At 61.5% G+C, this 19,962-nt stretch overlaps 2 protein-coding genes across 11 annotated transcripts; both read right to left on the bottom strand.

Annotated features, from left to right (window-relative positions):
- Nucleotides 1-92: 92 nt before the first annotated feature.
- On the bottom strand, nucleotides 93-12,363 carry SEMA3G (semaphorin 3G). 5 transcript variants are annotated; one of them, XM_064453959.1, is made up of 16 exons: nucleotides 12,055-12,170; nucleotides 7,802-7,971; nucleotides 6,710-6,772; nucleotides 5,048-5,167; nucleotides 4,276-4,366; nucleotides 4,050-4,166; nucleotides 3,663-3,805; nucleotides 3,469-3,583; nucleotides 3,315-3,384; nucleotides 2,964-3,108; nucleotides 2,448-2,679; nucleotides 2,240-2,331; nucleotides 1,931-1,972; nucleotides 1,520-1,745; nucleotides 1,073-1,212; nucleotides 93-974 (listed from the first exon to the last, which is right to left on the bottom strand). In XM_064453959.1, the coding sequence occupies exons 1-16, from the start codon at nucleotides 12,140-12,142 to the stop codon at nucleotides 510-512; spliced, it is 2,319 nt and encodes a 772-aa protein (XP_064310029.1). In that variant the 5' UTR covers nucleotides 12,143-12,170; the 3' UTR covers nucleotides 93-509. The 5 variants fall into 5 exon arrangements, with proteins under 5 accessions (XP_064310029.1, XP_064310030.1, XP_064310028.1 ...); XM_064453960.1 differs by having other exon boundaries at nucleotides 7,811-7,971; XM_064453958.1 differs by lacking the exon at nucleotides 7,802-7,971 and having other exon boundaries at nucleotides 12,055-12,363.
- A 1,292-nt stretch (nucleotides 12,364-13,655) lies between these two features.
- ACY1 (aminoacylase 1) lies at nucleotides 13,656-19,675 on the bottom strand. 6 transcript variants are annotated; one of them, XM_064453968.1, is made up of 15 exons: nucleotides 19,580-19,675; nucleotides 18,277-18,409; nucleotides 17,591-17,655; nucleotides 16,934-17,038; nucleotides 16,714-16,808; nucleotides 16,442-16,518; nucleotides 16,085-16,174; nucleotides 15,784-15,840; nucleotides 15,601-15,674; nucleotides 15,449-15,498; nucleotides 15,109-15,253; nucleotides 14,957-15,025; nucleotides 14,783-14,862; nucleotides 14,435-14,495; nucleotides 13,656-14,299 (listed from the first exon to the last, which is right to left on the bottom strand). In XM_064453968.1, exons 2-15 carry the CDS (start codon nucleotides 18,383-18,385, stop codon nucleotides 14,135-14,137), a joined length of 1,242 nt encoding a protein of 413 aa, XP_064310038.1. In that variant the 5' UTR covers nucleotides 18,386-18,409; nucleotides 19,580-19,675; the 3' UTR covers nucleotides 13,656-14,134. The 6 variants fall into 6 exon arrangements, with proteins under 6 accessions (XP_064310038.1, XP_064310037.1, XP_064310040.1 ...); XM_064453967.1 differs by having other exon boundaries at nucleotides 19,474-19,615; XM_064453970.1 differs by having other exon boundaries at nucleotides 15,802-15,840; nucleotides 19,474-19,615.
- Between the last annotated feature and the right edge of the window lie 287 nt (nucleotides 19,676-19,962).

Below are 19,962 nucleotides of genomic sequence, written 5' to 3'. Positions count from 1 at the left end.
ACGACAGGGCTCATCCTGGGCACTGAGGCTTTTTGGGGTGATCCTCAGTTTTGCCCCTCTGTGAGAGAAGGCATCATCTTTTCTAGGCCCCATGCTGGCACGGAAAGAGCCTGGAGCTGTCAGCGGCTCCCCATGGTGCCACGCTCGGCCCCTTTATTTGCAGAGAAAGCCAGCCAGCAAGCTCCCTGTGCTGATGGTACAGTGGGGGCACCACACGTGCTGAGCCCCAACCCGCCCCAGTGACCATGCCCCCACACCTGCCACAGCATTCAGCAAGAGTAGGAGAGGGCCAATGTTCCCACCACACTGTCTGTTTTGGAGGTGGCCACCAAGGTGGGGGCCTGCCCAGGAGCTGACCCTGGCATCCCATCCACTGTGGCTGGGGGGACCCAGCTGGTGCTGCTGCAAGCCATCCACCAGGGCAGGAGGCCCCTCAGGGCTGGGGCTACCAGCAGCATGGGGAGCTGGTCCTCGCCCATGGCCACCCCACATCCATTACCCTGACCTCTCTAAGTGGCCGATGCTTGCCGGGGCATACGGTTCTTCCCACTGTGGGGTTTGGTCATCTGTCCCTTCTTGCCCACATCCACGCTGGCCAGGGCATGCTTGGCCTGGGCCAGCTTGCTCTTGCGGTGGTGGGGGCGGCTGCTGCACCAGAGGCGGGCGCAGTACTCCTCCACCTGCTGCAGGTTTTGGGAGTTGATGAGGTGCATGATGTCCTTGAACCAGGTTTTAGGAGCCTGTGGCACCAGTCGGGGCTCAGGGCAAGGCATGCGCTGGGGCTTATCACCCCGATCCCTGTGGAAGGTGTGTGCCAGCTGCTCACTGGCAATCACCTCCAAGGCCATCTTGGCCACCATCTGGGTGAAGCCGTGCTCCAGTGTTTTGCAGTAGTAGACACCAGCATCGTGGCGGTGCAGCTTGCGGAAAAGCAGCCCTTGCTCCGTCTGCAGGATCCGTTCATCCGTCTTCACCTGTTGGCCACCATGAGATTGGGGTGAGACTGGGTTGGGCCCCACGTCCCTCTCATGTCCTTGCAAGGGGAGCAAGGCAGGTGCAGGGGGAGCCTCACCTCATCCCGCTGCTCATTGGGGGGCCTCTGGACAAACCACTGCACGCTGGCCTGCGGGGACCGGGGCACACACTCCAGGAAGGTGCTGTTGTCTTCCGCCCCATAAAGCACCTTCTCCTCAACGCTCTCATAATCATCCACTGGGGTGAAGACAGACACAGGCTCACGGAGAGGGCAGAGTCAGGCTTCCATGTGCCCAGATGTTAGCCCCCGGGCCACCGTGTGGCTTCAGTCCCCTTCTCACCCTCACCCTGGGGACAGACCCCAGCCCCAGCAGCACCCACCTTCTCTTGGGGCACCCCTTGGTCTATGGGACAGGGAGGTGAGCATGACCCAGCCCAGCTGGGATGGCTGCAAGCCCCTCTGCGTGCTGAGGGCTGCAGATGCTGGGATATCTCAGGGCACTGGATGAGTCCCTCAGCCCTGTGAGTCCCACCAGTCTCTCACCAGTCAGGTTCTGGTCCAGACACTGGTGCACAGGGTTGCCATGGCGGACGTCCTGGCGGCGATAGCGGCGCTTGCCAGAGGGCTGGTAGCGGGTGCAGGCAGTGCCGTCCCAGGCACAGTAGGGATCCCTGGCCAGGCAGCATTCAGCACAAGCCGTGCCATAGCTTTCACACTGGTGCAGCCGTACCTGGGCCACCCCCAGGCTGGAGCCCACGTAGAGCATTTGCTGGGGGAATGGCACCAAGATGGTGATGCTGGCAGCCCCTGCAGGCACAGTGCCCAGCATCCCCAGCTGTGACCCACCCCGGGGCAAGCACCATGTGGGCTTTGAGAGGCTGGTGACAACAGCTCAGGCCCACCTAGTCGCATGCTCTGTCCCCAGCCCCGTGGCCATGCTGTGTCTGTACTCACACGCTTGATGGAGATCTCCATCTGGGTGATGGGCACAGGCACCTGCAGGGGAGGAAAGTGGACATGAAGCTGGCAAAAATCTTGCCATGGAGAGCCCAGATCATTTAGAGCTGCCAGGGTGTTTCAGAGGCACAGGGATGTTTTTGGGGAGGGTGACAACACCCCAAGCTGCTCTCTGCCCTCGCAGCCCTGAGAGTTCCCACTGCTCAACGGTGCGATGACAGCCCTGAGCTTCTGTCCTCACATGTGTCCCCAACCTGAGCCCACCCCACTGCCCCCCTCCCTTGCAAGCAGGGCAGCAAATGGCACCTTAAAAACCTGCAGCTCCTCCAGGACAACATCCTCAGTTGTGGCCAAGCTTGTCTTCTGCAGGACCACAACTTTCAGCACCGAGCCAGCATCTGCAGGGAGGAGGATGATGGAGGTGTGAGCACCCTGCCATTGCACACCCCAGCAGCATGCCCACCGGTAGCCCCAGCACCGGGACTTCTTCCTGTACACTGCTCGTGCTGCTCACCTGTCCCGAGGAAGAGGACATCGTGCTGCCCATCCTCGGCCTCCACCCGGTCCACCACGAGCTGGCGCAGGTGGTGGGGCAGGTCAGTCTTCACCAGGAGGGGCTGGCGGTGCCGGGGGTACACAGGCTTGTACATGAGGGGGTGAGCACGAGCGAAGTGCAGCACCTCGTCAGGGAAGTCCTTGGTGGTGCCGTACTGCCGCCGGGGCTGGTTGGTGGTCTTGCTGGGACACTGCAGGGATGAGAGGGGACCAGCTCAGCCTGGCCACCCTAGCACCCATCCCTCCTTCCCCCTCTGTCGCCCTGCAGAGCTGGTTTGGTTCCCTCCCCACCTTCCAATTTGGGATCCATCTTCTCCACCCCTTTGCCAGACTTTGGTTCCCAGCTGTCCCAGGGGGGATCCCATAGGGACACCATCCCAGCAGGTGAGAAAATGGGGAATTGGCCCCACCTCCCCACCCCCAAAAGGTCAATTGGAGGCATGGAGGGGACCCAGATCTCCAGGGAGTCGCTCACCACGCCCGGCCGTGGGTAGGGCACCCTGCCCTCGTAAGCGTCCCACTGGTGGTGGGGACTCTCCCGGTGGGCGAAGGGCCCGTTGAAGACCTCCCGGATGTCGGCCATGTGGTACACACAGACAGCGGAACCCTGGAAGACATGGCTGAAAGGGGATGGTGAATGGAGTGAGCAGAGCCATGTTCAGCACTGGTGGCATCGAGGGGCGTGGGAGCACCAACATCTCCATATGGACCAGGGCAGAGCTGGCAGAGGTTGGGGAGTAGCCAGCAGTCACGTGGTGATGGTGACAGGGCAGGTTATGGGCAGCTGCAGCTGGATGTTCCCAGGGGCTGGAGCTGGACCACCCACCTGATGGTGCTGAAGAGGGCATAGATCTCCGGGCTCTTCCCATCCTTTGTCCTCAGCAAGAAGACATCCTCTGGGGAAGAAACCATGGGGTTTCTCAAAGCCACTGAGTAAAAGTCTACCCCTGGTGAGGTCCCCAGCTCCATGCACACCTTACCCAGCTCATCAAAGTGTGTGTCGATGCCACCGGGGCCAGGGACAGAGCACACCAGCCGGGCTTTGTTGAAGGTACTCCACTTGTTGACCAGCACCCTCTGGCCACCAGCATCATTCTGCAGGGATAGGGAGCATCAGGGCCACCACTGTGACTTGGCACATGCCTGTCCCCAGTGGTCCCCACCAGCATCTTACCACGCAGACCCGTGCCACCCGGCTGACGATGGCATGCTCTTTGCTGTCTGCCTCCACCACCTTTTCCGTGAAGAAGAAATAGGCTTTGTCGTTGTCCCCGTCATTGTTGTCTGGGATCAAGTGGGCTGCCACAAATTTGGGGTCTACGAGCAAGAGCCAGCCATGTCACATGGGGCAAGAGGGCACAGCCACCGCCTCTGGACTCCCACACCATGTCGGGTCTGGATGCTAGCCAGGAGGACCCCCAGACACTGCTGCCCCAGTGCCTTTCCCTACTCATACCTGGCATGGGGGATGCCACACTGTAGCCAGCAGATGCCGTGGCCACCACAAGGCCCCAGCATTAGCCCAGCCAGGGTGGATGGACAGGCAAAGGGGAGCCATTACCATTGAGTAAGCGCTGGTCCACCTCAGTGCGCAAGGCAGAGCGGGTCCCAGTGCTGCGGAAGATGCCAGGATCGCGGCCCAAGAAGTCTGCAGTGAGGCCAGCATACAGCTCCCCACCTGGCAAACACACGCCACCACAGGGCTGAGAGCCAGTCCTGGCTGGCACAGGGACCATTTCTGGTCCCAGCACCCCAAAGGCTCTCAGTTCCTGAGGAAGACAACCCACCAATGACAGTGCTGGCGAAAGTGCGGCTGGGCTCATGCGGGCACCTGCCCCGGCCGGTCTCCACACTGGCAGGGTCCAGGCTGAAGGTGTGCTGGGTGAGAGGGAGCAGACAAGGAGCAGGTAGGTGAGCCCCTAGCCATGCCCCAGGCAGTGGGGCCATGCCCAGGCATGCAGGGGCTGGCACTGGTCCCTGCCCAGCTCGCAGGCACCTCACTGCAGGCATCCATAGCCCCAGTGCTCCCAAAGGGACTGTCTGTAATCAGGATCCATGCTTTCTGAGGCAAGTCTGATGCTATGAGGATGTACACCAACTGGAGAGACCTGCCAGCCCCACCACTCTCTCATCAGCCTGGCCAGAGGCATTGTGGTATGGGCAGGGCTCCCACTGCCTGCATGGCACCAGGCTGTGTAGAGGGAACAGAGGGCCCTGCCTTTCCATGCTAGCCAACCTGATTTATGAGCAGCAGGCTGGGAAAGGAAGAAATGCCACCCATGCCGCAACCCCTGGCAGGACACCAGCCCCAGGGGACATGTCTGGAAAGGTGATGCCAGGCCAGAAAGGTGGGGTGGCTGGGGAGGGGGTAGCACATGGGCCAAAGGGGCAACAGGGAGCTGGTTCCTGTCCCCTTCCCAGTGTTCATCATGGGGCAAACACTGCATCCAACATCTCCACACAGTCCTGAAGCCCCCTAGGAAGGAGGCAGAAGATGGAGATCTACCTCCCAGGGGCATCCTGCTGGGGATGCTCAGGATGGGCACGGTACTGCCCTACCTCTCCGCGGTGCCCCACGTAGACAAAGGCACAGATGGGGTGGAAGGCACCTGTCCCGCAGACCAGCAAGTGCGTCCGATTGTAGGGGTGCAGCACGCGGACATAGTTGGCACAGTCAGTCTGGGGGGACAACAGAGGAGGGGAAGGCTTGTGGGGGCTCGGTACTTCACCTACCACCAGGTCCCTGCCTCTGCCTGGGGCCCCATGACAATGAGCAAGCCCCAGCCCTGGCTCCCTGGGCTACACCCAGGCTCTCTGCCTTCACCCCTGTGCCAGGGGTGGAAGATGGCAGCTTGCACCCACTGGCGGGGCTTACAATGACTTGATCTGGGTGAACTCCAGCCCATTGCAAAAGGACAAGGCTTTTTACTGGTCCTCCTGCCCCTGAGAACATCCCCAGCAGAACCACACACGATCCAGCCAGAACCTGGCCATGTCCTGGCCATGTACACTCACCCATCACACATCCCACACTGGCCAGGAGAGCAAGGTCACCCACCCAGCAAGCTCCCACCAGCAGCTCCCGCACCCAGCCCCTAGGGACCCTCCTCTTCCTGGTACCCAGGACACAACCAGATGCAGGCACATCCTTCCCTGTTGTGTTCCTGCTTGCTCCAGGGAAGAAACAAAAGGAGGAAATGTGGGAGACGGAGACGGATACCCACGGGCATCCTTGGCTGCCTCCAGGACAGCCTTGATCGCTACTGTCTGGGATTGTCCCCTTCCACCAGGGACCAGTAATGATGACACCCCCGGGGCCAGAGACCTGCCACCTCTGACCCCGCATGGTCTCTCCTGGCAGTTCCTGCTAGAAAAAGGCTCCAATCCTTCTCCTGCTCAGGCATCACCACCATTAGCTCAGCAGGTCCCCCTGGCCACCACCAGCCCTGCCTGCTCCCCATTGTCCCCCCCTGGCGGGACACAAGGCCCCTTGTCTGCTGGGAACATTGCCCCTGAGCTGCCCCAGGGGTTCCCAGCCTCCCCACTGTTTATTTTCCCTTTGCAAAGAGTCTCTAAAATAGCAAGTTAAAAAAAATATATATGTTCAAGAAAAATAAAAAATTGAGCCTGACCAGCTTGGATCTGTCGGTGAGAACTTGTAAAATAAACACACAGAGCGGGACATGGACTCTGGGGAGTAATTAGTCTGGGCCAGGGGAGCCTCAGGGACTTTCTCCCCGCCATAGTCTTGTTTCATATTGGGACGGAGGGGATGCAAAGAGGGATAAGGTTTGGGGAGCAAGCTACACATTTCCCACTATCAGGGAGAGCCAGGATGGGCCAGACCACGTCACTGGGCTCAGAGCACAGCACAGGGCTTTCAGCTCCCCTATGCTCAGGTCTCTGAGCCTGGGTGCAGCTGCGTGTGGGGCACAGTGGCCACTGCTCTGCAGCCACTGCACTGAACAGAACCCCAGAGATGAGATTTCCAGAGCTCAGTGCAAGTGTCTCACACAGCCAGATTTGGTCACCAACTCCCTGCCTTAGTTTCCCTCACGCACCAGGATGGTCCCTTGCTCTGCCCCAGCATTAACTGCCTGTGAGGCCTCTGGGCCATCCCCAGCAGGATGACATGGCACTGGTGCAGGGGGAGCCAGCTGGCACTGGGGCACAAGGGGATTCCCCCAGCTCAGGACAGAGTATGCATGGGGCAAGACTCACCCCTGGGTCCTTCCCCTTCCGAAAACACTCTTCTGTCTGTCCAGGGAGGGGTGGCCAGTAGATCTGAAACACAAAGGACCTGTTAGAGCAGGGAGGAGGGACCGCAGGGACCCAGCCTTGCACATACATGTTCCCAGGCTGCTGGTAGCATGGTGATGGAAAGAGGGACTGAGAGAGGGACAAACAGCTCCCTAGAGCCCACCCAGCCCAGGGCTCCCACCCTGCGACCCAGGGCAGGACCCTTCCTCCTGGGAAGATGCACCCCAGTGGTCACAGCCCGCAGCCAGGCTGGATTTTGGTGGTCATGCTGGGGTTGGCCAGGGCTGGCGTGGAATGGGATGGACTCGCGGGCAGTGTGCAGAAAGGGTGCTGCGGGACAGCAGGGAGAGATGGAGCCCGAGTCCTCCACAGCCTTCAGCGTCTCCCAGACCAAGGGCAGCTTGGGTACACAAGCCCTTGACCCCATCGCAGTGACTCAGCATGCTGAGGGGCACTTCATTTCCTTCTCCACTTTCTTTAGCTAGAAAAGGCCCAGAGCCACGTTTAAAAAACAACAAGTCAAAAGTGGAGAGGGTAAAGGAGGAGAGGAACCACCATTCAGCATCATCACTCTGACCCATCACCTCTCCCACCAAGGCCAGGCATGGTCTGGGGGCTTTGCCAGCTGAGCCCTGGCACAGCTCGTTGCAGTGATGGATGCTTTTAGCTTGTTGTCTCTGCAGGCATTCAGATGTATATTTAGCCTGTGAGGGGGACGCCTGAATAGGGATGGGGACCACTCACTCTCCTGACAGAAGCTTTTTAGGAGAGCAGGGTCCAAGACCCCGCTCAGCACCCAGGACACATGGGTGGGCTGTGCCACCAGCTGCCAACCACAACTAATTGCCATGCAGTCACCATGGCCAGCCCTCTCTTGCCAGGCAGCACAAGTTTTCAGATGCATTTCAGGGCACTTGGGATGGGGAAATCCCAGGGCAGATCTTGCTTCAGGGTGGCTTTGCCTGGCTCAGCAAAGCACCATCTGCTCTGAGGGGCGAGGGGTGTACAGAGGGGCCAGAGTAGGGACAAAGACCCCAGGGCACTCAGCTGGACCTGGCTCACCTCCTTGGCGTCTGCACTGGCCCTGTCCAGGAGCAGGGAGTAGAGCACATCCTTCCCCCCAATGAAGAGCCGGTCACGGTACTCATCCAAGTAGAGGGAGCGGAAGCCCAGAGAGCCTCGGTGGCCAAAGAAGAGGACAGAACGGTTGGTGCCCAAAAGCTCTGCCGGTGAGGGGGGGAAGTGTCAGGAGGTGCCATCCCAACCCCAAAGATCTGCAGGGTGTTGTAAGCGCCGCTTGCCCCAAATGTCCCCTCCCAGTCACACACACAAGCACTTGTCGCGGGAGCCTGGGGGACATCCTGCTCCCTAGCAGCCCCTGCCATATCTCTCCATTTGCTGTGCATGCAGGGGTCCCCCAGACAGCAGCCCACAGCCCACCCTGCCAGAACAGCGCAGCCTCACAGCCCCAAGCTGTCACCCAACATAAGGACAGGAGGGAAAAGCAATGGATAATGTCCCACAGCTAAGTGCCCTCTCACACCCCTGGGAGTTTGCCCAGCTGGGGCCCAGTCATCAGAGGATCACGACAAGGGAAAACAGAGAGCAGTGTCATCCAGGCTCCCAGCCTCCAAACACCCTTCACACCTGCTTGGGAAATGTGAAAGGTTGCTTGGACCCCCACCCTGCTAGTGGCACCAAGGGGTCCTAGCTTTTTCAGGGGGCTACTGGAGGGCTGCGATGGGTGCAAAGGTGGGAGGGTCCCTATAAGCTGCTGCTTCTGAGTATTGCAGAGCTGTCCCAGGGTCAGCAGAAGAGCTGCTCCCACTCACTGTGGGAAGCAGCATCCCTCTTCATCCCTTGCCTGAGGCACGAGCATACCAGCGTCACCCTGCCGGGTGTGCTGCTCCCCCTCCCAGCCGAGTGCAAAGCCACAGAGCCAGCAGGTGGCAGGGTCCTGAGCAAGTCTGCCCCCAGCAAGCTTCAGCTGAACCACCCCCGGGTTCCTACTGCAGCCTTGCCACAGTGAGTTGGGGTGCACAAGAGCCTGGTGAAGCCCATGCCTGACATCAGCCCCAGGCTGGGCTCACGCGGAGCCCGGGAGGGTGGTGAGAGTGGACACAGTGTGGGGAGAAAGTGGGTCCCGTGCCATCTGGGTGGCAGCCAGGGACACATGAGCAGGCACCCAGCCAGTGCCATGGGGAAACCGGCACACAAAGGCCACTGCCACTGCCGTCAGACTTCTCTGTCAGGTAGGCTTTCTCCCCACTGTGGTACAGGGACAGCACTCAGGGAACGGCACTGGCACAGGGATGCTGCATGCCTGGGACGGACATGACGTCCCAGCACCCCGAGAGCCCAAAACAACAAGGTCAGATTGTCAAGGCTCCCAAAGCAGGTCCAAGCCCAAATCCTGCAGGATTTCAAGGGGACCCTCGTGGTGATGCCACCACAAGGACAGTGGCATGACTGGCTCCTGGTGGGAAATGACTTTCAGGGTCAGTGAGCTGAAAACTGTGGCACAGTGCTGCTGACACAGATGCCACAGAGGGAGAGGGCAAGAGGGAGTGGCTCAGCTTCACCAGGCTCTGAAACCACTGTCCCAGCAACCACCCTGACCCCGGGCCAGGCCACTGCAACTGGTGGCAGACGAGGAGGAAAACAAAGTGCCATTGATAAGCACAGCCATGTCCCCAGACACCCTCCACCAAGGGAGGCTGCCAGCCGCCACTGCTGACCCCAGGGGAATCCCCAGCCTGAGCATCTCCCACGCATGTCCCCATGCGAGGAGAGGTGGTACTGGAACAAGCCCAGCTGCCAGCAGCGCAGGACAGCGGGGTACCAAGCCCTGCACTTGCTAGGGGGATGTTTGTCACCTCCAGCAAGGAGGTGGAGCAGCACAATGCCCCCATCCTGGTGGGAAATGCCTCTTCTGGGACCTGAAAGGAAGACAGGGTCCATCCCCAGGGGGAACAGCCACACACAGCTCCACCAATCACACACAGCTTCCACCCCCACCAAGTCGCTCAAGGGCAGTCCCAGAGCCCTAACTGGTGATGCTGGTGGCATGGAGGGATATAGCCCCAGCAGCTCTATCCTCACCAGGAAGACCCCTGTGCCTGCAAGCAGAGCTGGAAGAGGGCATGGGGGGTCCCTCCAGCCCCATCTCCACAGGGGGTACCCTCCTCCCTGTGCCCTCCCAGCATCTCAGGTCCTCCCTTATCACCAGGCCCAGCCCGGGAAAATGCTGTCGTCTCCTCCTATTCTTGCCCTGCAGTAATATTTTCCCAGCTCATAATAACATTGGCAAAGTCATTGGGCTCCTTTCATTGTTTCAGGCGAGGCTTCCATCTCTCCCTCAGCCCTGACAAATTCCTCCTGTGCCTCAGATTACACCGGCGTGGGGTGCCTTCCCCTTCCCTGGCTCCATCTCCCCAGGGAGCAGCACTCTGCCATGCTCCATCCATTCCCAGCACCCCTTTACCCCCAGGGTGGGTGTCCTATAGAAATCACTGCCCAAGCACTGCTGCAGAAGCACAGGGGTCCCTTGAGGGAGACAGTGGAGAGCTTGGAGGGCACCAGGATGTGCTGAGATGCTCCTGGTGCACGCAGCAGCAAAATGCTCTTTCCCCTCTTACGCTAGCCACTGCTGGGAGTCAAAGTGGAAGGAAAAGAGCAGCTGGAAGCAAGAGGGAAAGCTGGGGACGCAACCACCCCTGCACTCACAGCATGATGCCTTCCCCTATGGCCCCCCCCAAATGTCATCCCACAGCCAGAGCCACCAGCCACGCATAGCCCAAGCCGACAAGCTAAGCACAAGCAGCTTCAGTTCAACCCAGTTTTCATTTCAGAGGCTTCTAATGGTTTTAATTGAAATTTTCATTTTCTTTTTCTTCCCCACAGGGAGAAGGCGGTGGCAGAATTTATTTCATGGGAAATTTCAGTTTCTGTTTCCAATTTGGAAAAGGAACAGAATAATCAGCTTAAGAAGAAAAAAAAAGCTTCAAAAGGTTGCTCGCTCCCTGCGGGAGGCCAAGGAGCCCGCCCAGCCCTGGGGAGACCCTCACACCTGGGTAACAGCATGGCATGGCCAGACTTTGGGCTGGAGTAGATCAGATGCCAAGCCAGACCTAAGCCCCACAACCAAGCTCTGCCAGGAACCCGAACCTAGCCCTGCTGCCAAGCCCAACCTGAGGACACCGGTCCCACCAGGGGGCAGAGCTGGGAGCCATCCTGGGTGCCGGCTGCCTCCCAGGGTAACCAGGGCCACTGCGTGCCTCTGTTTCCCCCTTTCAACGGGGAGAGAGCCCCCGGGGCCTCCTGCTCTGCCCCAGGACAGAGCCAGGGACACAGCCAGCCTGTGCCCCAGCGCTGGGGGACCCCCGGCCCAGGCAGCACAAGGGCAGACGGCAGCTTTCGCCCAGCACAGGGACATGCCCTGCAGCTCCCAGGGCTCTCTGAGAGCTGGGCTGGCCAGGACTTTCCCATTTTTGGGAAGTGGGAAGACGTTCATTATGTAATTTATTTTAGTTTAGTTTTTTTAGAGCAGGTTCATTGCTTTTAGGCAATAAGGAGGAGATTTGGGGCGACCTGGACTCTTCTGTCAAGCTTGGCTTGAAGCAGCCCGTGGATTAAGCCGGCAGAGCAGGGGACGCAGTGAGCCAGAGCAGGATCACAGTGAGAGTTTTAATTAAAACCAAGCATTCCCAGTGCAACACCCCGAGGGCCCCCCTGGCACCCCAGCACCTGCACCCCAGTGTGGTGGGGCTCAGAGTGCGCCCGGGTGGCGCAGCACGCAGGGTACCTGCCGGGTAGCTGGGGGACAGCCTGGCTCCCACGCAGCAGCAGGCAGGATGCTGAGCACCCACGGGGATGCCCACGCCAGGGGAACACCCACGCACCCACCCAACCCACATGCCAGAGCACGCCGGTGCCAGGACAGCGCCGCGCCTCAGTTTTCCCCCCACCCCACCCGGGAAACGATCCCTCACGGGAAGCGGCGGGGCTGGCGCGGAGCCCCATCACCCGGCTCCCCCCCTTCCTCCTCCTCGGGAGCCCCCCACGTCCCGCGTAGGAAACGGGAGAGTGCCGAGCAGCCACCCACCGAAACCCCAGCGTAAACCCAGCCTCTAGCGCAAGGTGTCCCCCGCCGCCAATAAAACCCCCACAAACCCGCACTTTGGGCGCAGCGCCCACAGCTGAGGCTCCCCAAGCCCCTACCCGACCCCCAAGGGCAGCCCTGTGTGGGCAGGCGCCCCCCTCACGCCCCACGCTCCCCCGCAGCAGGTGCCCCCGGCCCGGCTCACCGCGGTAGGGCAGGCGGAGCCGGGGCAGGCTGTGCCCCGCCGCCAGCAGCGCAGCCCCCAGCCAGCACACCGACACCGCCGCCCACATCCCGCTGCCGCTCCCGGGGCTGCCGGTGGCACCGAGCTTTTATGGGGCCGCCATCCGACCGCCCCCGGCCCGCCCCGACCCGCCCCCGCCCGGCCCCGCCACCCCCCTCCTTCCCCCGGGGCGGCGGGGATGCGCAGGGCGGGTGATCGTCCGGGGGGTCGGCCCCATCCCCCTGGGGGGGGCATCGAGAGCTCCGCACACCGCTATATCGTCGCCTGCCACCAGCGTTTTAGGCTTTATTGCTACACGCCCCCCAAAGCCCACCCACAGCCCCCGAGCCCAGCCAGCCCCTCTGGCTCGTCCCTGGGGATGGGGAGCAAGGGAGGGGAAGCTGGGGTCCCTCCTAGAGGGGCCTGTCCCCTGAGAAGGACGCTCAGCGTGGGGTGATCTCCAAGCACCAGCAAGCATGCGGCTCTTGGGTCCCATCTCTGCAGCCAGGCAAGCTGGGGATGCCAGGCTGGGGGGGAGAGGGCTGAGCGAGGTTGAGGAGGGCATGGGCTGCTTGCTGCGCCCAGCCTTGGTGCACTCAGAGGACAGGGGACAGGGCAGCAGGGATGCACTGCTGTCTGCCTGCAGAGGTGCCTGCTCACCTGCACCCTGAAGGGACTCTGGCCAGCAAACAGGACCCCACAGTACTCCACGGCACCCACACTACTCCTGCACCATCCTCTCTCCCAAGGCTGCAGGGTTAGGGGACATGGCCACATGAGACATCAGAGAATCCACACAAGCGCCCCTGGTGAGCCTTGGCTCACGGGCAGGTGTCCCCCTCTCCCAAAAGCCTTGGACTTTCCCCCTACCCTGGATGGAGAGGAAGAAGCTGAAGAGCTGGTGGCTTCTCCTGCAGCACTGCATTGCCACCAGCCTCATCCCTTCTCCTAGCCTGGCACAGGGGCAGCTTCAGTGAAAAGCAGGGCAGGAGGATGGGGGGGTTCCAGCTCACCCTCAATCTTTTCTAATGGCGCAGCTCCATGACCCCCCCCGGACCTGGGACAAAACCACTTCAATTCCACTCAGCGAGCCCTTTGCTGGCCCATGGCCCTAGTTTCCCCAGGGAAGACCACAGGGGTGGGTGGCACAGCATGACTCTGGGACAGATCCAGCACCCCCGGGTGCTGGAGAGCAGCACAGAATTGGTAAGAGCAGGGAGGAGATGCAGCCCGCAGGCATGCTTACTGCCTGCTCAGACCCGCATGCTGCCTGCCCGGACCCAAGGGTTTGGGGGAGTGGCACCATGGCAGGAGCTAATGGGAGGGAGGGAGCAGGATAAACCCCAGCACCACTGGCTGCTCCTGCTCCCCCTGGCACCCTGAGGCTAATCTGGAGTGGAAGCTTCCAAACAGCGGCCCCACAGCCTGACCAGGCAGGATCCTGCCTGTAGCATCGTCCCACAACCCGACAAAACCAGGGGAGCACTCCAGCAGACAGCCCCATGCTGAGGAAATCTGCGGTGCCTTGGCCCCCTGAGACCCAACGGGCAGCACCACGGACAGACAGACAGAATCCCCACTCCTGTGCTTACCAAGGAGATTTATTGACCTGCATGGGGAGGATGGGGGCGCTGGCCCCAGCTCCCCCAGCAAGTGGGCAGGGAGGCAGGACGAGGCATAGGCAGGCAGAGCAGGGCACCAGACAGCCCCTTACCCCACAGCCAGTGCAGCCAGAGATGGCACAGGGACAAGGGAGGCATAGCCAACAGCAGGAAAGGCAGGAGGCACCCAGGCATGGGGCTCTGGTGGCAGCCAGGCAAGGGGGACACAACCGTTTGGTGGGCACAGGGCTGATTGCTGGGGCCCAGATTTCGAGGGCACAGGGAGGACACTTGGCACAGGCATCGCCACTCGGCCAGCCCTGAGCACAGCCAACACGCCATGATGGCAGCTGGGTCCCTGGCATGCTGGCAGACATTGGCTGTGCCCACCCCCTGCCCCTTTTTTAAAGCCTTGTGTCCCACTACTTGGCACCCCCCTGTCCTGCCCCTCACCAGGGCACTCAGCCCTCACCAGGCAGCGAGGCCACTGATGCCAGGGCAGGCAGGAGGCGGGTGTAGATGTCGATTCCCTGCAGGAAGACTTGCTCATTGAGGAACTCATTGTGGTCGTGGAGCAGCACTGGGGTGCGGTTCATGGGTGAGAAGCCAATAGCAGGGTGTCCTGCCTGGGGATGGAGGGTACTGGGTGAGGCCAGGGCTGGGACAGGCAACATGTGCCCCCTCCACCCAGGCATGGCTCCTTGGGGATCCAAGTCTCAGCCTAGGTAGGGGACCCATGGGTGGGCTTGTATCACACTCACCGCACGGATGTAGCGGCTGTCGGTGGCAGCGGGGAAGATCTCAAGCTTGAGCTGCAGCTTCCTGACAAGGAAGACCTTGCATCAGCACAGGCACGGAGGCAGCCAGGTCTCCTGTCCCCATGTCGCCCCGTGGGTAAAGAGACCATGCCAGGAAGGTCCCTGAGTCCTGCAGGACACTCAATCCCATCCCTTTTGGGGAGGGCACAGGGAGATGACCTGGCATGGCATGCAGAGTCTCCTCCCAACCACTGCCATGACCCCTGATACCCCCAGGGACCACCTGGCTCCAACCGGAGGATGTCCCCGTGTGCTTGCCAGGGTCCTGCCCTTCCTGGGGACATTACTCACATGTCCCTGCAGACCCCACTGAAGGCTTTCCACCACGGGTCTGACTCCTCGGTGGAGGTGATGTGTTGGTCCATGCATTTCTGATGGAGGGAGAGGGCAGGTGAGGGGCGGCGGGGTGGGCACATGGCAGGGGAGGGATGGGCATGATGCACCTGGGTGGCTGAGATCCCTCACCTGGTGAAACTCATAGGTGACGCCATCCCCGGCAGCCTGGCACCACGCAGCCACCTGCTCCTCAAAGGCCTGAGGCAGAGACCAGTGGAGAAGTGTGAGCAGGGTACCCCCCTACCTGCTCCCCTCCCAGGTGGGGCCAGTCTGACACCCACCTTCAGGTCCATGGTGGGTGGAATTCGGATGTCAAAGCTGGCCGCCATCTCGGAGGGCACCACATTGAAGGAGACACCCCCCTCCAGCATGGTCAGGTTGAGCGAGGTGACATCCCCTAGGGTCAGGCTTGAGTCGGACTTGAGCCTCGGGGGATGCATGGGAGAGTCACCCTCTGCCACCAGGGGAGGAGGGGAAGCACTCTCCCACCCCACCGTCACCCCCAAATGGGGAAACTGATGCACAGGGCAGCAGCACTGGATCAGACCCTGGCTTGGGATCCCAAGGACCCCCTCCATGGACCAAACTGAAGCTACCACCATACTGCTGTCCGTCTCCTACCTCTGCTTCTCGCTCTCCCTGAAGGCCAGGAAGGAGCTGATGACTTTGTGCTGGGGATGGAAGGATGGGGGGTGAGGACCAGCCCTGCGGGCAGGTGCTTGGCAGCCCCAGGGCAGGCAGGAGGTGTGTGCAGGGTGTACACCCTCTCTTACCATCTTCTCAGCTGCCGTGTTGCTGATGAAGCGGGACCCGTGCCCAGGGCTACCCATGCACTTCACCTTTATCCCTGCAGCAGCAGGGGGAGAGGAACGCATTGAGCAGAAAGCCCAGGGTGGCAGTGTTGCCCCAGCGCTCAGCAGAGCCAGGGATAGGGTGATGGGCATGCAGCTACTCACACCATGGGCTCTTCTCACCATAAAAGACGCTGAAGGTGTCGGATGGGCTCGCCAGGCCTGTGGTGGGCACAGACTGGGGGTCAGCAGAGCACAGGCATGCCACAATTTGTCCCCCTCTGTTGTGCCCTGGCAGCATTTCCCCTCCAGGCCAGCACCGTGTGGGTCACTGGCTGGGGGAAGGAGCCCCTGAGGGGGTCGCCAGAAGCAGTGCTGGGTGCCGGTGCCCAGGGGGTGATGCCAACAGGCAGAGGGGTGTGTGCCAAGAGGAGACACGTCCCTGTGCCAGCCCTTGTCCACTCACCCTCATCCAGGGCGAAGCCCACATTGAGTGCTCTGAACTCGGGGCGCTGTACGAAAATCTCCATACCTTTGTGTCCACCCATCTCCTCGTCTGCAGGGGAGAGTCTGGCATGGAGGAAGGAACTGGAGCATCCCCCAGCCCACCATCCCCCGGTCCTCCTTCCACACCAGCCTGGGTGTCACCAGTGCACCAGATGTCCTTGGATCTGGAAACCCCTCCAGCCCCAATCTAGGGGAGCTCAAAATCCAGAGAGGCTGGCAGGGGGCTGCCCGGCTGCCACACCACAGGGAACTCCAGAGCATCACCCAGATGCCATCTTCTCCTGTCCCCCTGAGAGGGGACACCCTGGGGACTCACCAGGCACAAAGGTGAGGTGGATGGTGCGGGCAAAACACTTTCCCTCTGCCTTCAGCCTTCTGATGGCCTCGAGGTACCTGTGGGGAGAAGATGGTGCCTGGGTATCACAAGAGAAGAGGGGCTGGTGTGCCCTAAGCCACCCCAGAGGGGGTCAAGCAGTGGCACCTACAGCCCCAGGGACCCTGGGGATGGTGGCATTCTGTCCTGCATCACTCAGAGGCACCCTCATGATGTGCCTGCTTCCCCCAGCCGGTGCAGACCCCTCCACTCACTGGATGGAGACACACTTCATATCCTGGGCACCCCGGGCATAGATGTTGCCTTGTGAATCCTTAACAGCCTCGAAGGGTGGGTAGGTCCAGTGTTCCTGCAGGGAACAGCAGCCATGACAGCAGAGAGGCATGGCAGTCACCAGCAGCACCAGCTCCCATTTGCCTGCCACCCTCAGTCCGCCCTGCCATGCCTGTCCCACCCCTTGCCCTGTCCCAGCACCTCAAAGACAGGCACGACATCGGTGTGGGAGTTGAGGAGGATGGAGCGCAGGAGGGGGTTCGTGCCCTGCCAGGTCAGGATCAGCACCACATGGCCCTGGCACACCTGTAGGGCAAGGGCAGGATGTTACCAGGGTCCAGGCTGGGGACAGAGGGGCTGGGACCAGCAGGCTGGAGCTGAAAAGCATCAGTCTGGGAAAAGTTTCTTGATGCTACCTGGCAGGTCACCCCTTTGTCCACTGGGAGAGGGCAGGCAGCAGGAGCAGGCATGCCTGCACCCCCAGAGTCAGATGTAGCCTGGCTGTGGGCGCGAGACCTGGCTGCCATTCAGATGGAGGAGGGCAGATGAACCCAGTGTCTTTCCCCAGTGTCCGTGAGTCCCCTGGGACAGCCGGTGCCCAGCAGGAGAGACATCCCCAGGCAACATGACCCTGCCAGGTCCCCGGCTAATCATAGCACAGGCAGCCGCAAAGGTCAGCAGGGACCGGCCCAATACAGGCTTAAGGAAGGGCTCAGGTCAGCAGAGGATTACAGGCGTGGGGATTCACTCCTGCCCAGCTCCAGGGTGGTGGGCAGGGGAACAGACCGGTCACTAAGGTCCTGGGCACAGATGGATGGATGGATGGACTAACTCAGGCCTGCTTCTTGCCTCGCTCACCTCCACTTTCTGGCAGGCCAAGCCCAGGTTGGTGCCAATGCGCTCCAGAAACCGGACGGCCGCATCTGGGGAGGAGCAGGGATGGCTGGAGTTACATTGGGATCTCCCTCCCCTCCCACTGGAACCCCCAAGGGACCCCAAGGCTCTCCAGGGTTCCCAGGCCAAGGAAAGAAGTGACCAGAGAGGGCAGGTGATGGAGGTCCTGAGCAAGAGAAGTGGCTGCAAGTGGGGACAGGAGCAGTTCATCACCATCCCATTGGGGTGAGGACTAGGGGAACATGAAAAAATCAATATTGAAGGGAGCAAGTTCAGGGGGGATGGTCCTCCATAGGTCCTCCTCACCAATAAAAAAATCTCAATGTACTTTAGTGGGAGGATGGAAAAGTTAACAGGAGATCTAAATAAGGTTATCAAAAGCATCCGTCCCAGGCCAGGGCAGCATGGAAAAGGGAGGCCCTGGGGCATGGGGGTGGAGGAAGTAAATGGCCACTCTGGGTGTACTCGAGACGTCCCTGCCCCAACCAAAGGCGCCAGCAGAGATAAGGCACAAAGGTGTCCACTTAACACCACAATCAAAACAGCCCCATCCAAGGACTCAGGCACCTGGGTTCAAAGACCAGAGCTACAAGGTAGAAGAGAAGAAGCCATATTGCCAGAGCTTCCTGTCCCATCCCCCACATCCTCACCATAGTCAGGCTTGGGGTGGACGGTGTCGATCCTCAGGTACTCCCGGAAAAGTGTAACCGAGGGGTGCTCCGAGGCCCCTGTGCTCTTCCCGGGCTTCCCAGGTGCCATGGCAGGGACAAGGGCTGTAAAGCTCTGGGGGAAGAATGGGAAGATGGTTAATCACCCGCTGGCCCCTCCAAAGTCCGCCGGCAAGCTCGGTCGTCACAGAAACCAACGTGGGATGGGGCAAAGGTCTCCCTGGCGCAAGTCCTAGGACGCAGCCGTCATAGGAGAAGTCTTCCCCACTTGGGTACAGGGGCAGGTCGGAGGTACCCCCCACACCATCCTTTCATGGCAAAGTGCATGTTCCTGCCCCAAATGCAGTGCCAGGGCAAGCTGTGATTCCCAGGCATGGAGCGAGGGGTGAGCTTTGGAATAGGGCTAGCTGGGGTGTAGGTGGCTAGTAGAGAGGAAAGCAAGGTGGAGAAGGGGATTATGGGAGGAAGAAGGATGTATGGGGCAGGAGCATGCAGTGGTCAGGGTTAGCCAGTGGTCGGGTGTCCTGACGGATGTCGGGGAATGCAGGCAGGGAAGGCAGGACGGTGGTGTAAGGAGGTGCATGTAAGGAAAGGGGGGCTGGCCAGGGGAAGCAGGAGGACACGGGATGCTTAGGGGCCCACGGGGGTGCAGCAGAAGGGGTGAAGGGGAACACTGGTGGGATATAGGACTAGGGGGTGCAGAAGGACTACAAAAGAGGTGCAGGGGGACCATAGTTAAGGGTGCAGGGGTGTGCAGGGGTACTGTGGCTAGGGGTGCAAAGGGGAACAAGGGGTACCACGGCTGGGGTTTAGGGAGGTGGCATAGCTGGGTGCAGAGGTACTGCAGTGGGGGTGCAGGGGCACCATGGTTAGGGTCGCGGGGAGTGTAGGGTACCATGGGGTAGGGGTGCAGGGGTACTGTGGTCAGGGGTGCAGAGGGAGGAAGAGAGGGTAGGATACCGTGGTTAGGGGTGCAGGGGGGTGCAGGGGGCATGAGGGTGCTGCATGGGTTGCAGTGCAGCGGTCGCATTATTGGGGTACATGTGTAGCACGAGCAGGAGGGCAGAGAGGTGCAGGATGCCGTGGTTGGGGGTGCAGCGTACCGAGGTTAGGGGTGCAGGAGTTACGGGGTAGGGGTGCAAGGATAACGTGGTTAGGGGTGCGAGGGGTGCAGGGTACCGTGGCGAGAGGCCCAGGCTTGCGGGGGGACGAAGGCACCGAGGCAGCCCCCCTCGGGCTGCCGGGTGCTGCTGGCCCGATCCCGCTTCCCGGCCGCCGGCCCTACCTCCGCGCTGCTGTCGCCTGCGCCTGCACGCTCCGCCCCGGCCCCGATCCCGCCCGGGCCCCGGGTCCGGGCCCGCTCCGCCCCAGCCCCCGCTTCGCTCCGCCCTAGTCCCTGCTCCGCTCCGCCCCAGGCCCCGCTCCGCCCCAGGCCCCGCTCCGCCCCAGGCCCCGCCCCGCTCCGCCCCAGGCCCCGCCCCGCTCCGCTCCGCCCCAGGCCCCGCTCCGCCCCAGGCCCCGCTCCGCTCCGCCCCAGGCCCCGCCCCGCTCCGCTCCGCCCCAGGCCCCGCTCCGCCCCGGCCCCGCTCCGCTCCGCTCCGCCCCAGGCCCCGCCCCGCTCCGCTCCGCCCCAGGCCCCGCTCCGCCCCGGCCCCGCTCCGCTCCGCC

This window comes from Phalacrocorax carbo, chromosome 6 (genome assembly GCF_963921805.1).
Source record: "Phalacrocorax carbo chromosome 6, bPhaCar2.1, whole genome shotgun sequence".
Lineage (NCBI taxonomy): Eukaryota > Metazoa > Chordata > Aves > Suliformes > Phalacrocoracidae > Phalacrocorax > Phalacrocorax carbo.
The sequence above is the reverse complement of the archived record's forward strand: the minus strand, read 5'-3'. Positions and strand labels throughout refer to the sequence as shown.

What these genes read in the sequence shown, in the direction of transcription:
- SEMA3G (XM_064453958.1), bottom strand. Translation starts at nt 12,327, where the DNA reads ATGCCCCCCCCAGGGGGATGGGGCCGACCCCCCGGACGATCACCCGCC. An exon ending in GGAAGGGGAAGGACCCAGGG is followed by an intron (nt 5,168 to 6,709) that starts GTGAGTCTTGCC and finishes TTGTCCCCCCAG; the next exon opens with ACTGACTGTGCCAACTATGT. An exon ending in CCAATGAGCAGCGGGATGAG is followed by an intron (nt 975 to 1,072) that starts GTGAGGCTCCCC and finishes GGTGGCCAACAG; the next exon opens with GTGAAGACGGATGAACGGAT.
- ACY1 (XM_064453968.1), bottom strand. Translation starts at nt 18,385, where the DNA reads ATGGCACCTGGGAAGCCCGGGAAGAGCACAGGGGCCTCGGAGCACCCC. An exon ending in ACACGGCAGCTGAGAAGATG is followed by an intron (nt 15,499 to 15,600) that starts GTAAGAGAGGGT and finishes TTCCATCCCCAG; the next exon opens with CACAAAGTCATCAGCTCCTT. An exon ending in AGGGAGAGCGAGAAGCAGAG is followed by an intron (nt 15,254 to 15,448) that starts GTAGGAGACGGA and finishes GCATCCCCCGAG; the next exon opens with GCTCAAGTCCGACTCAAGCC.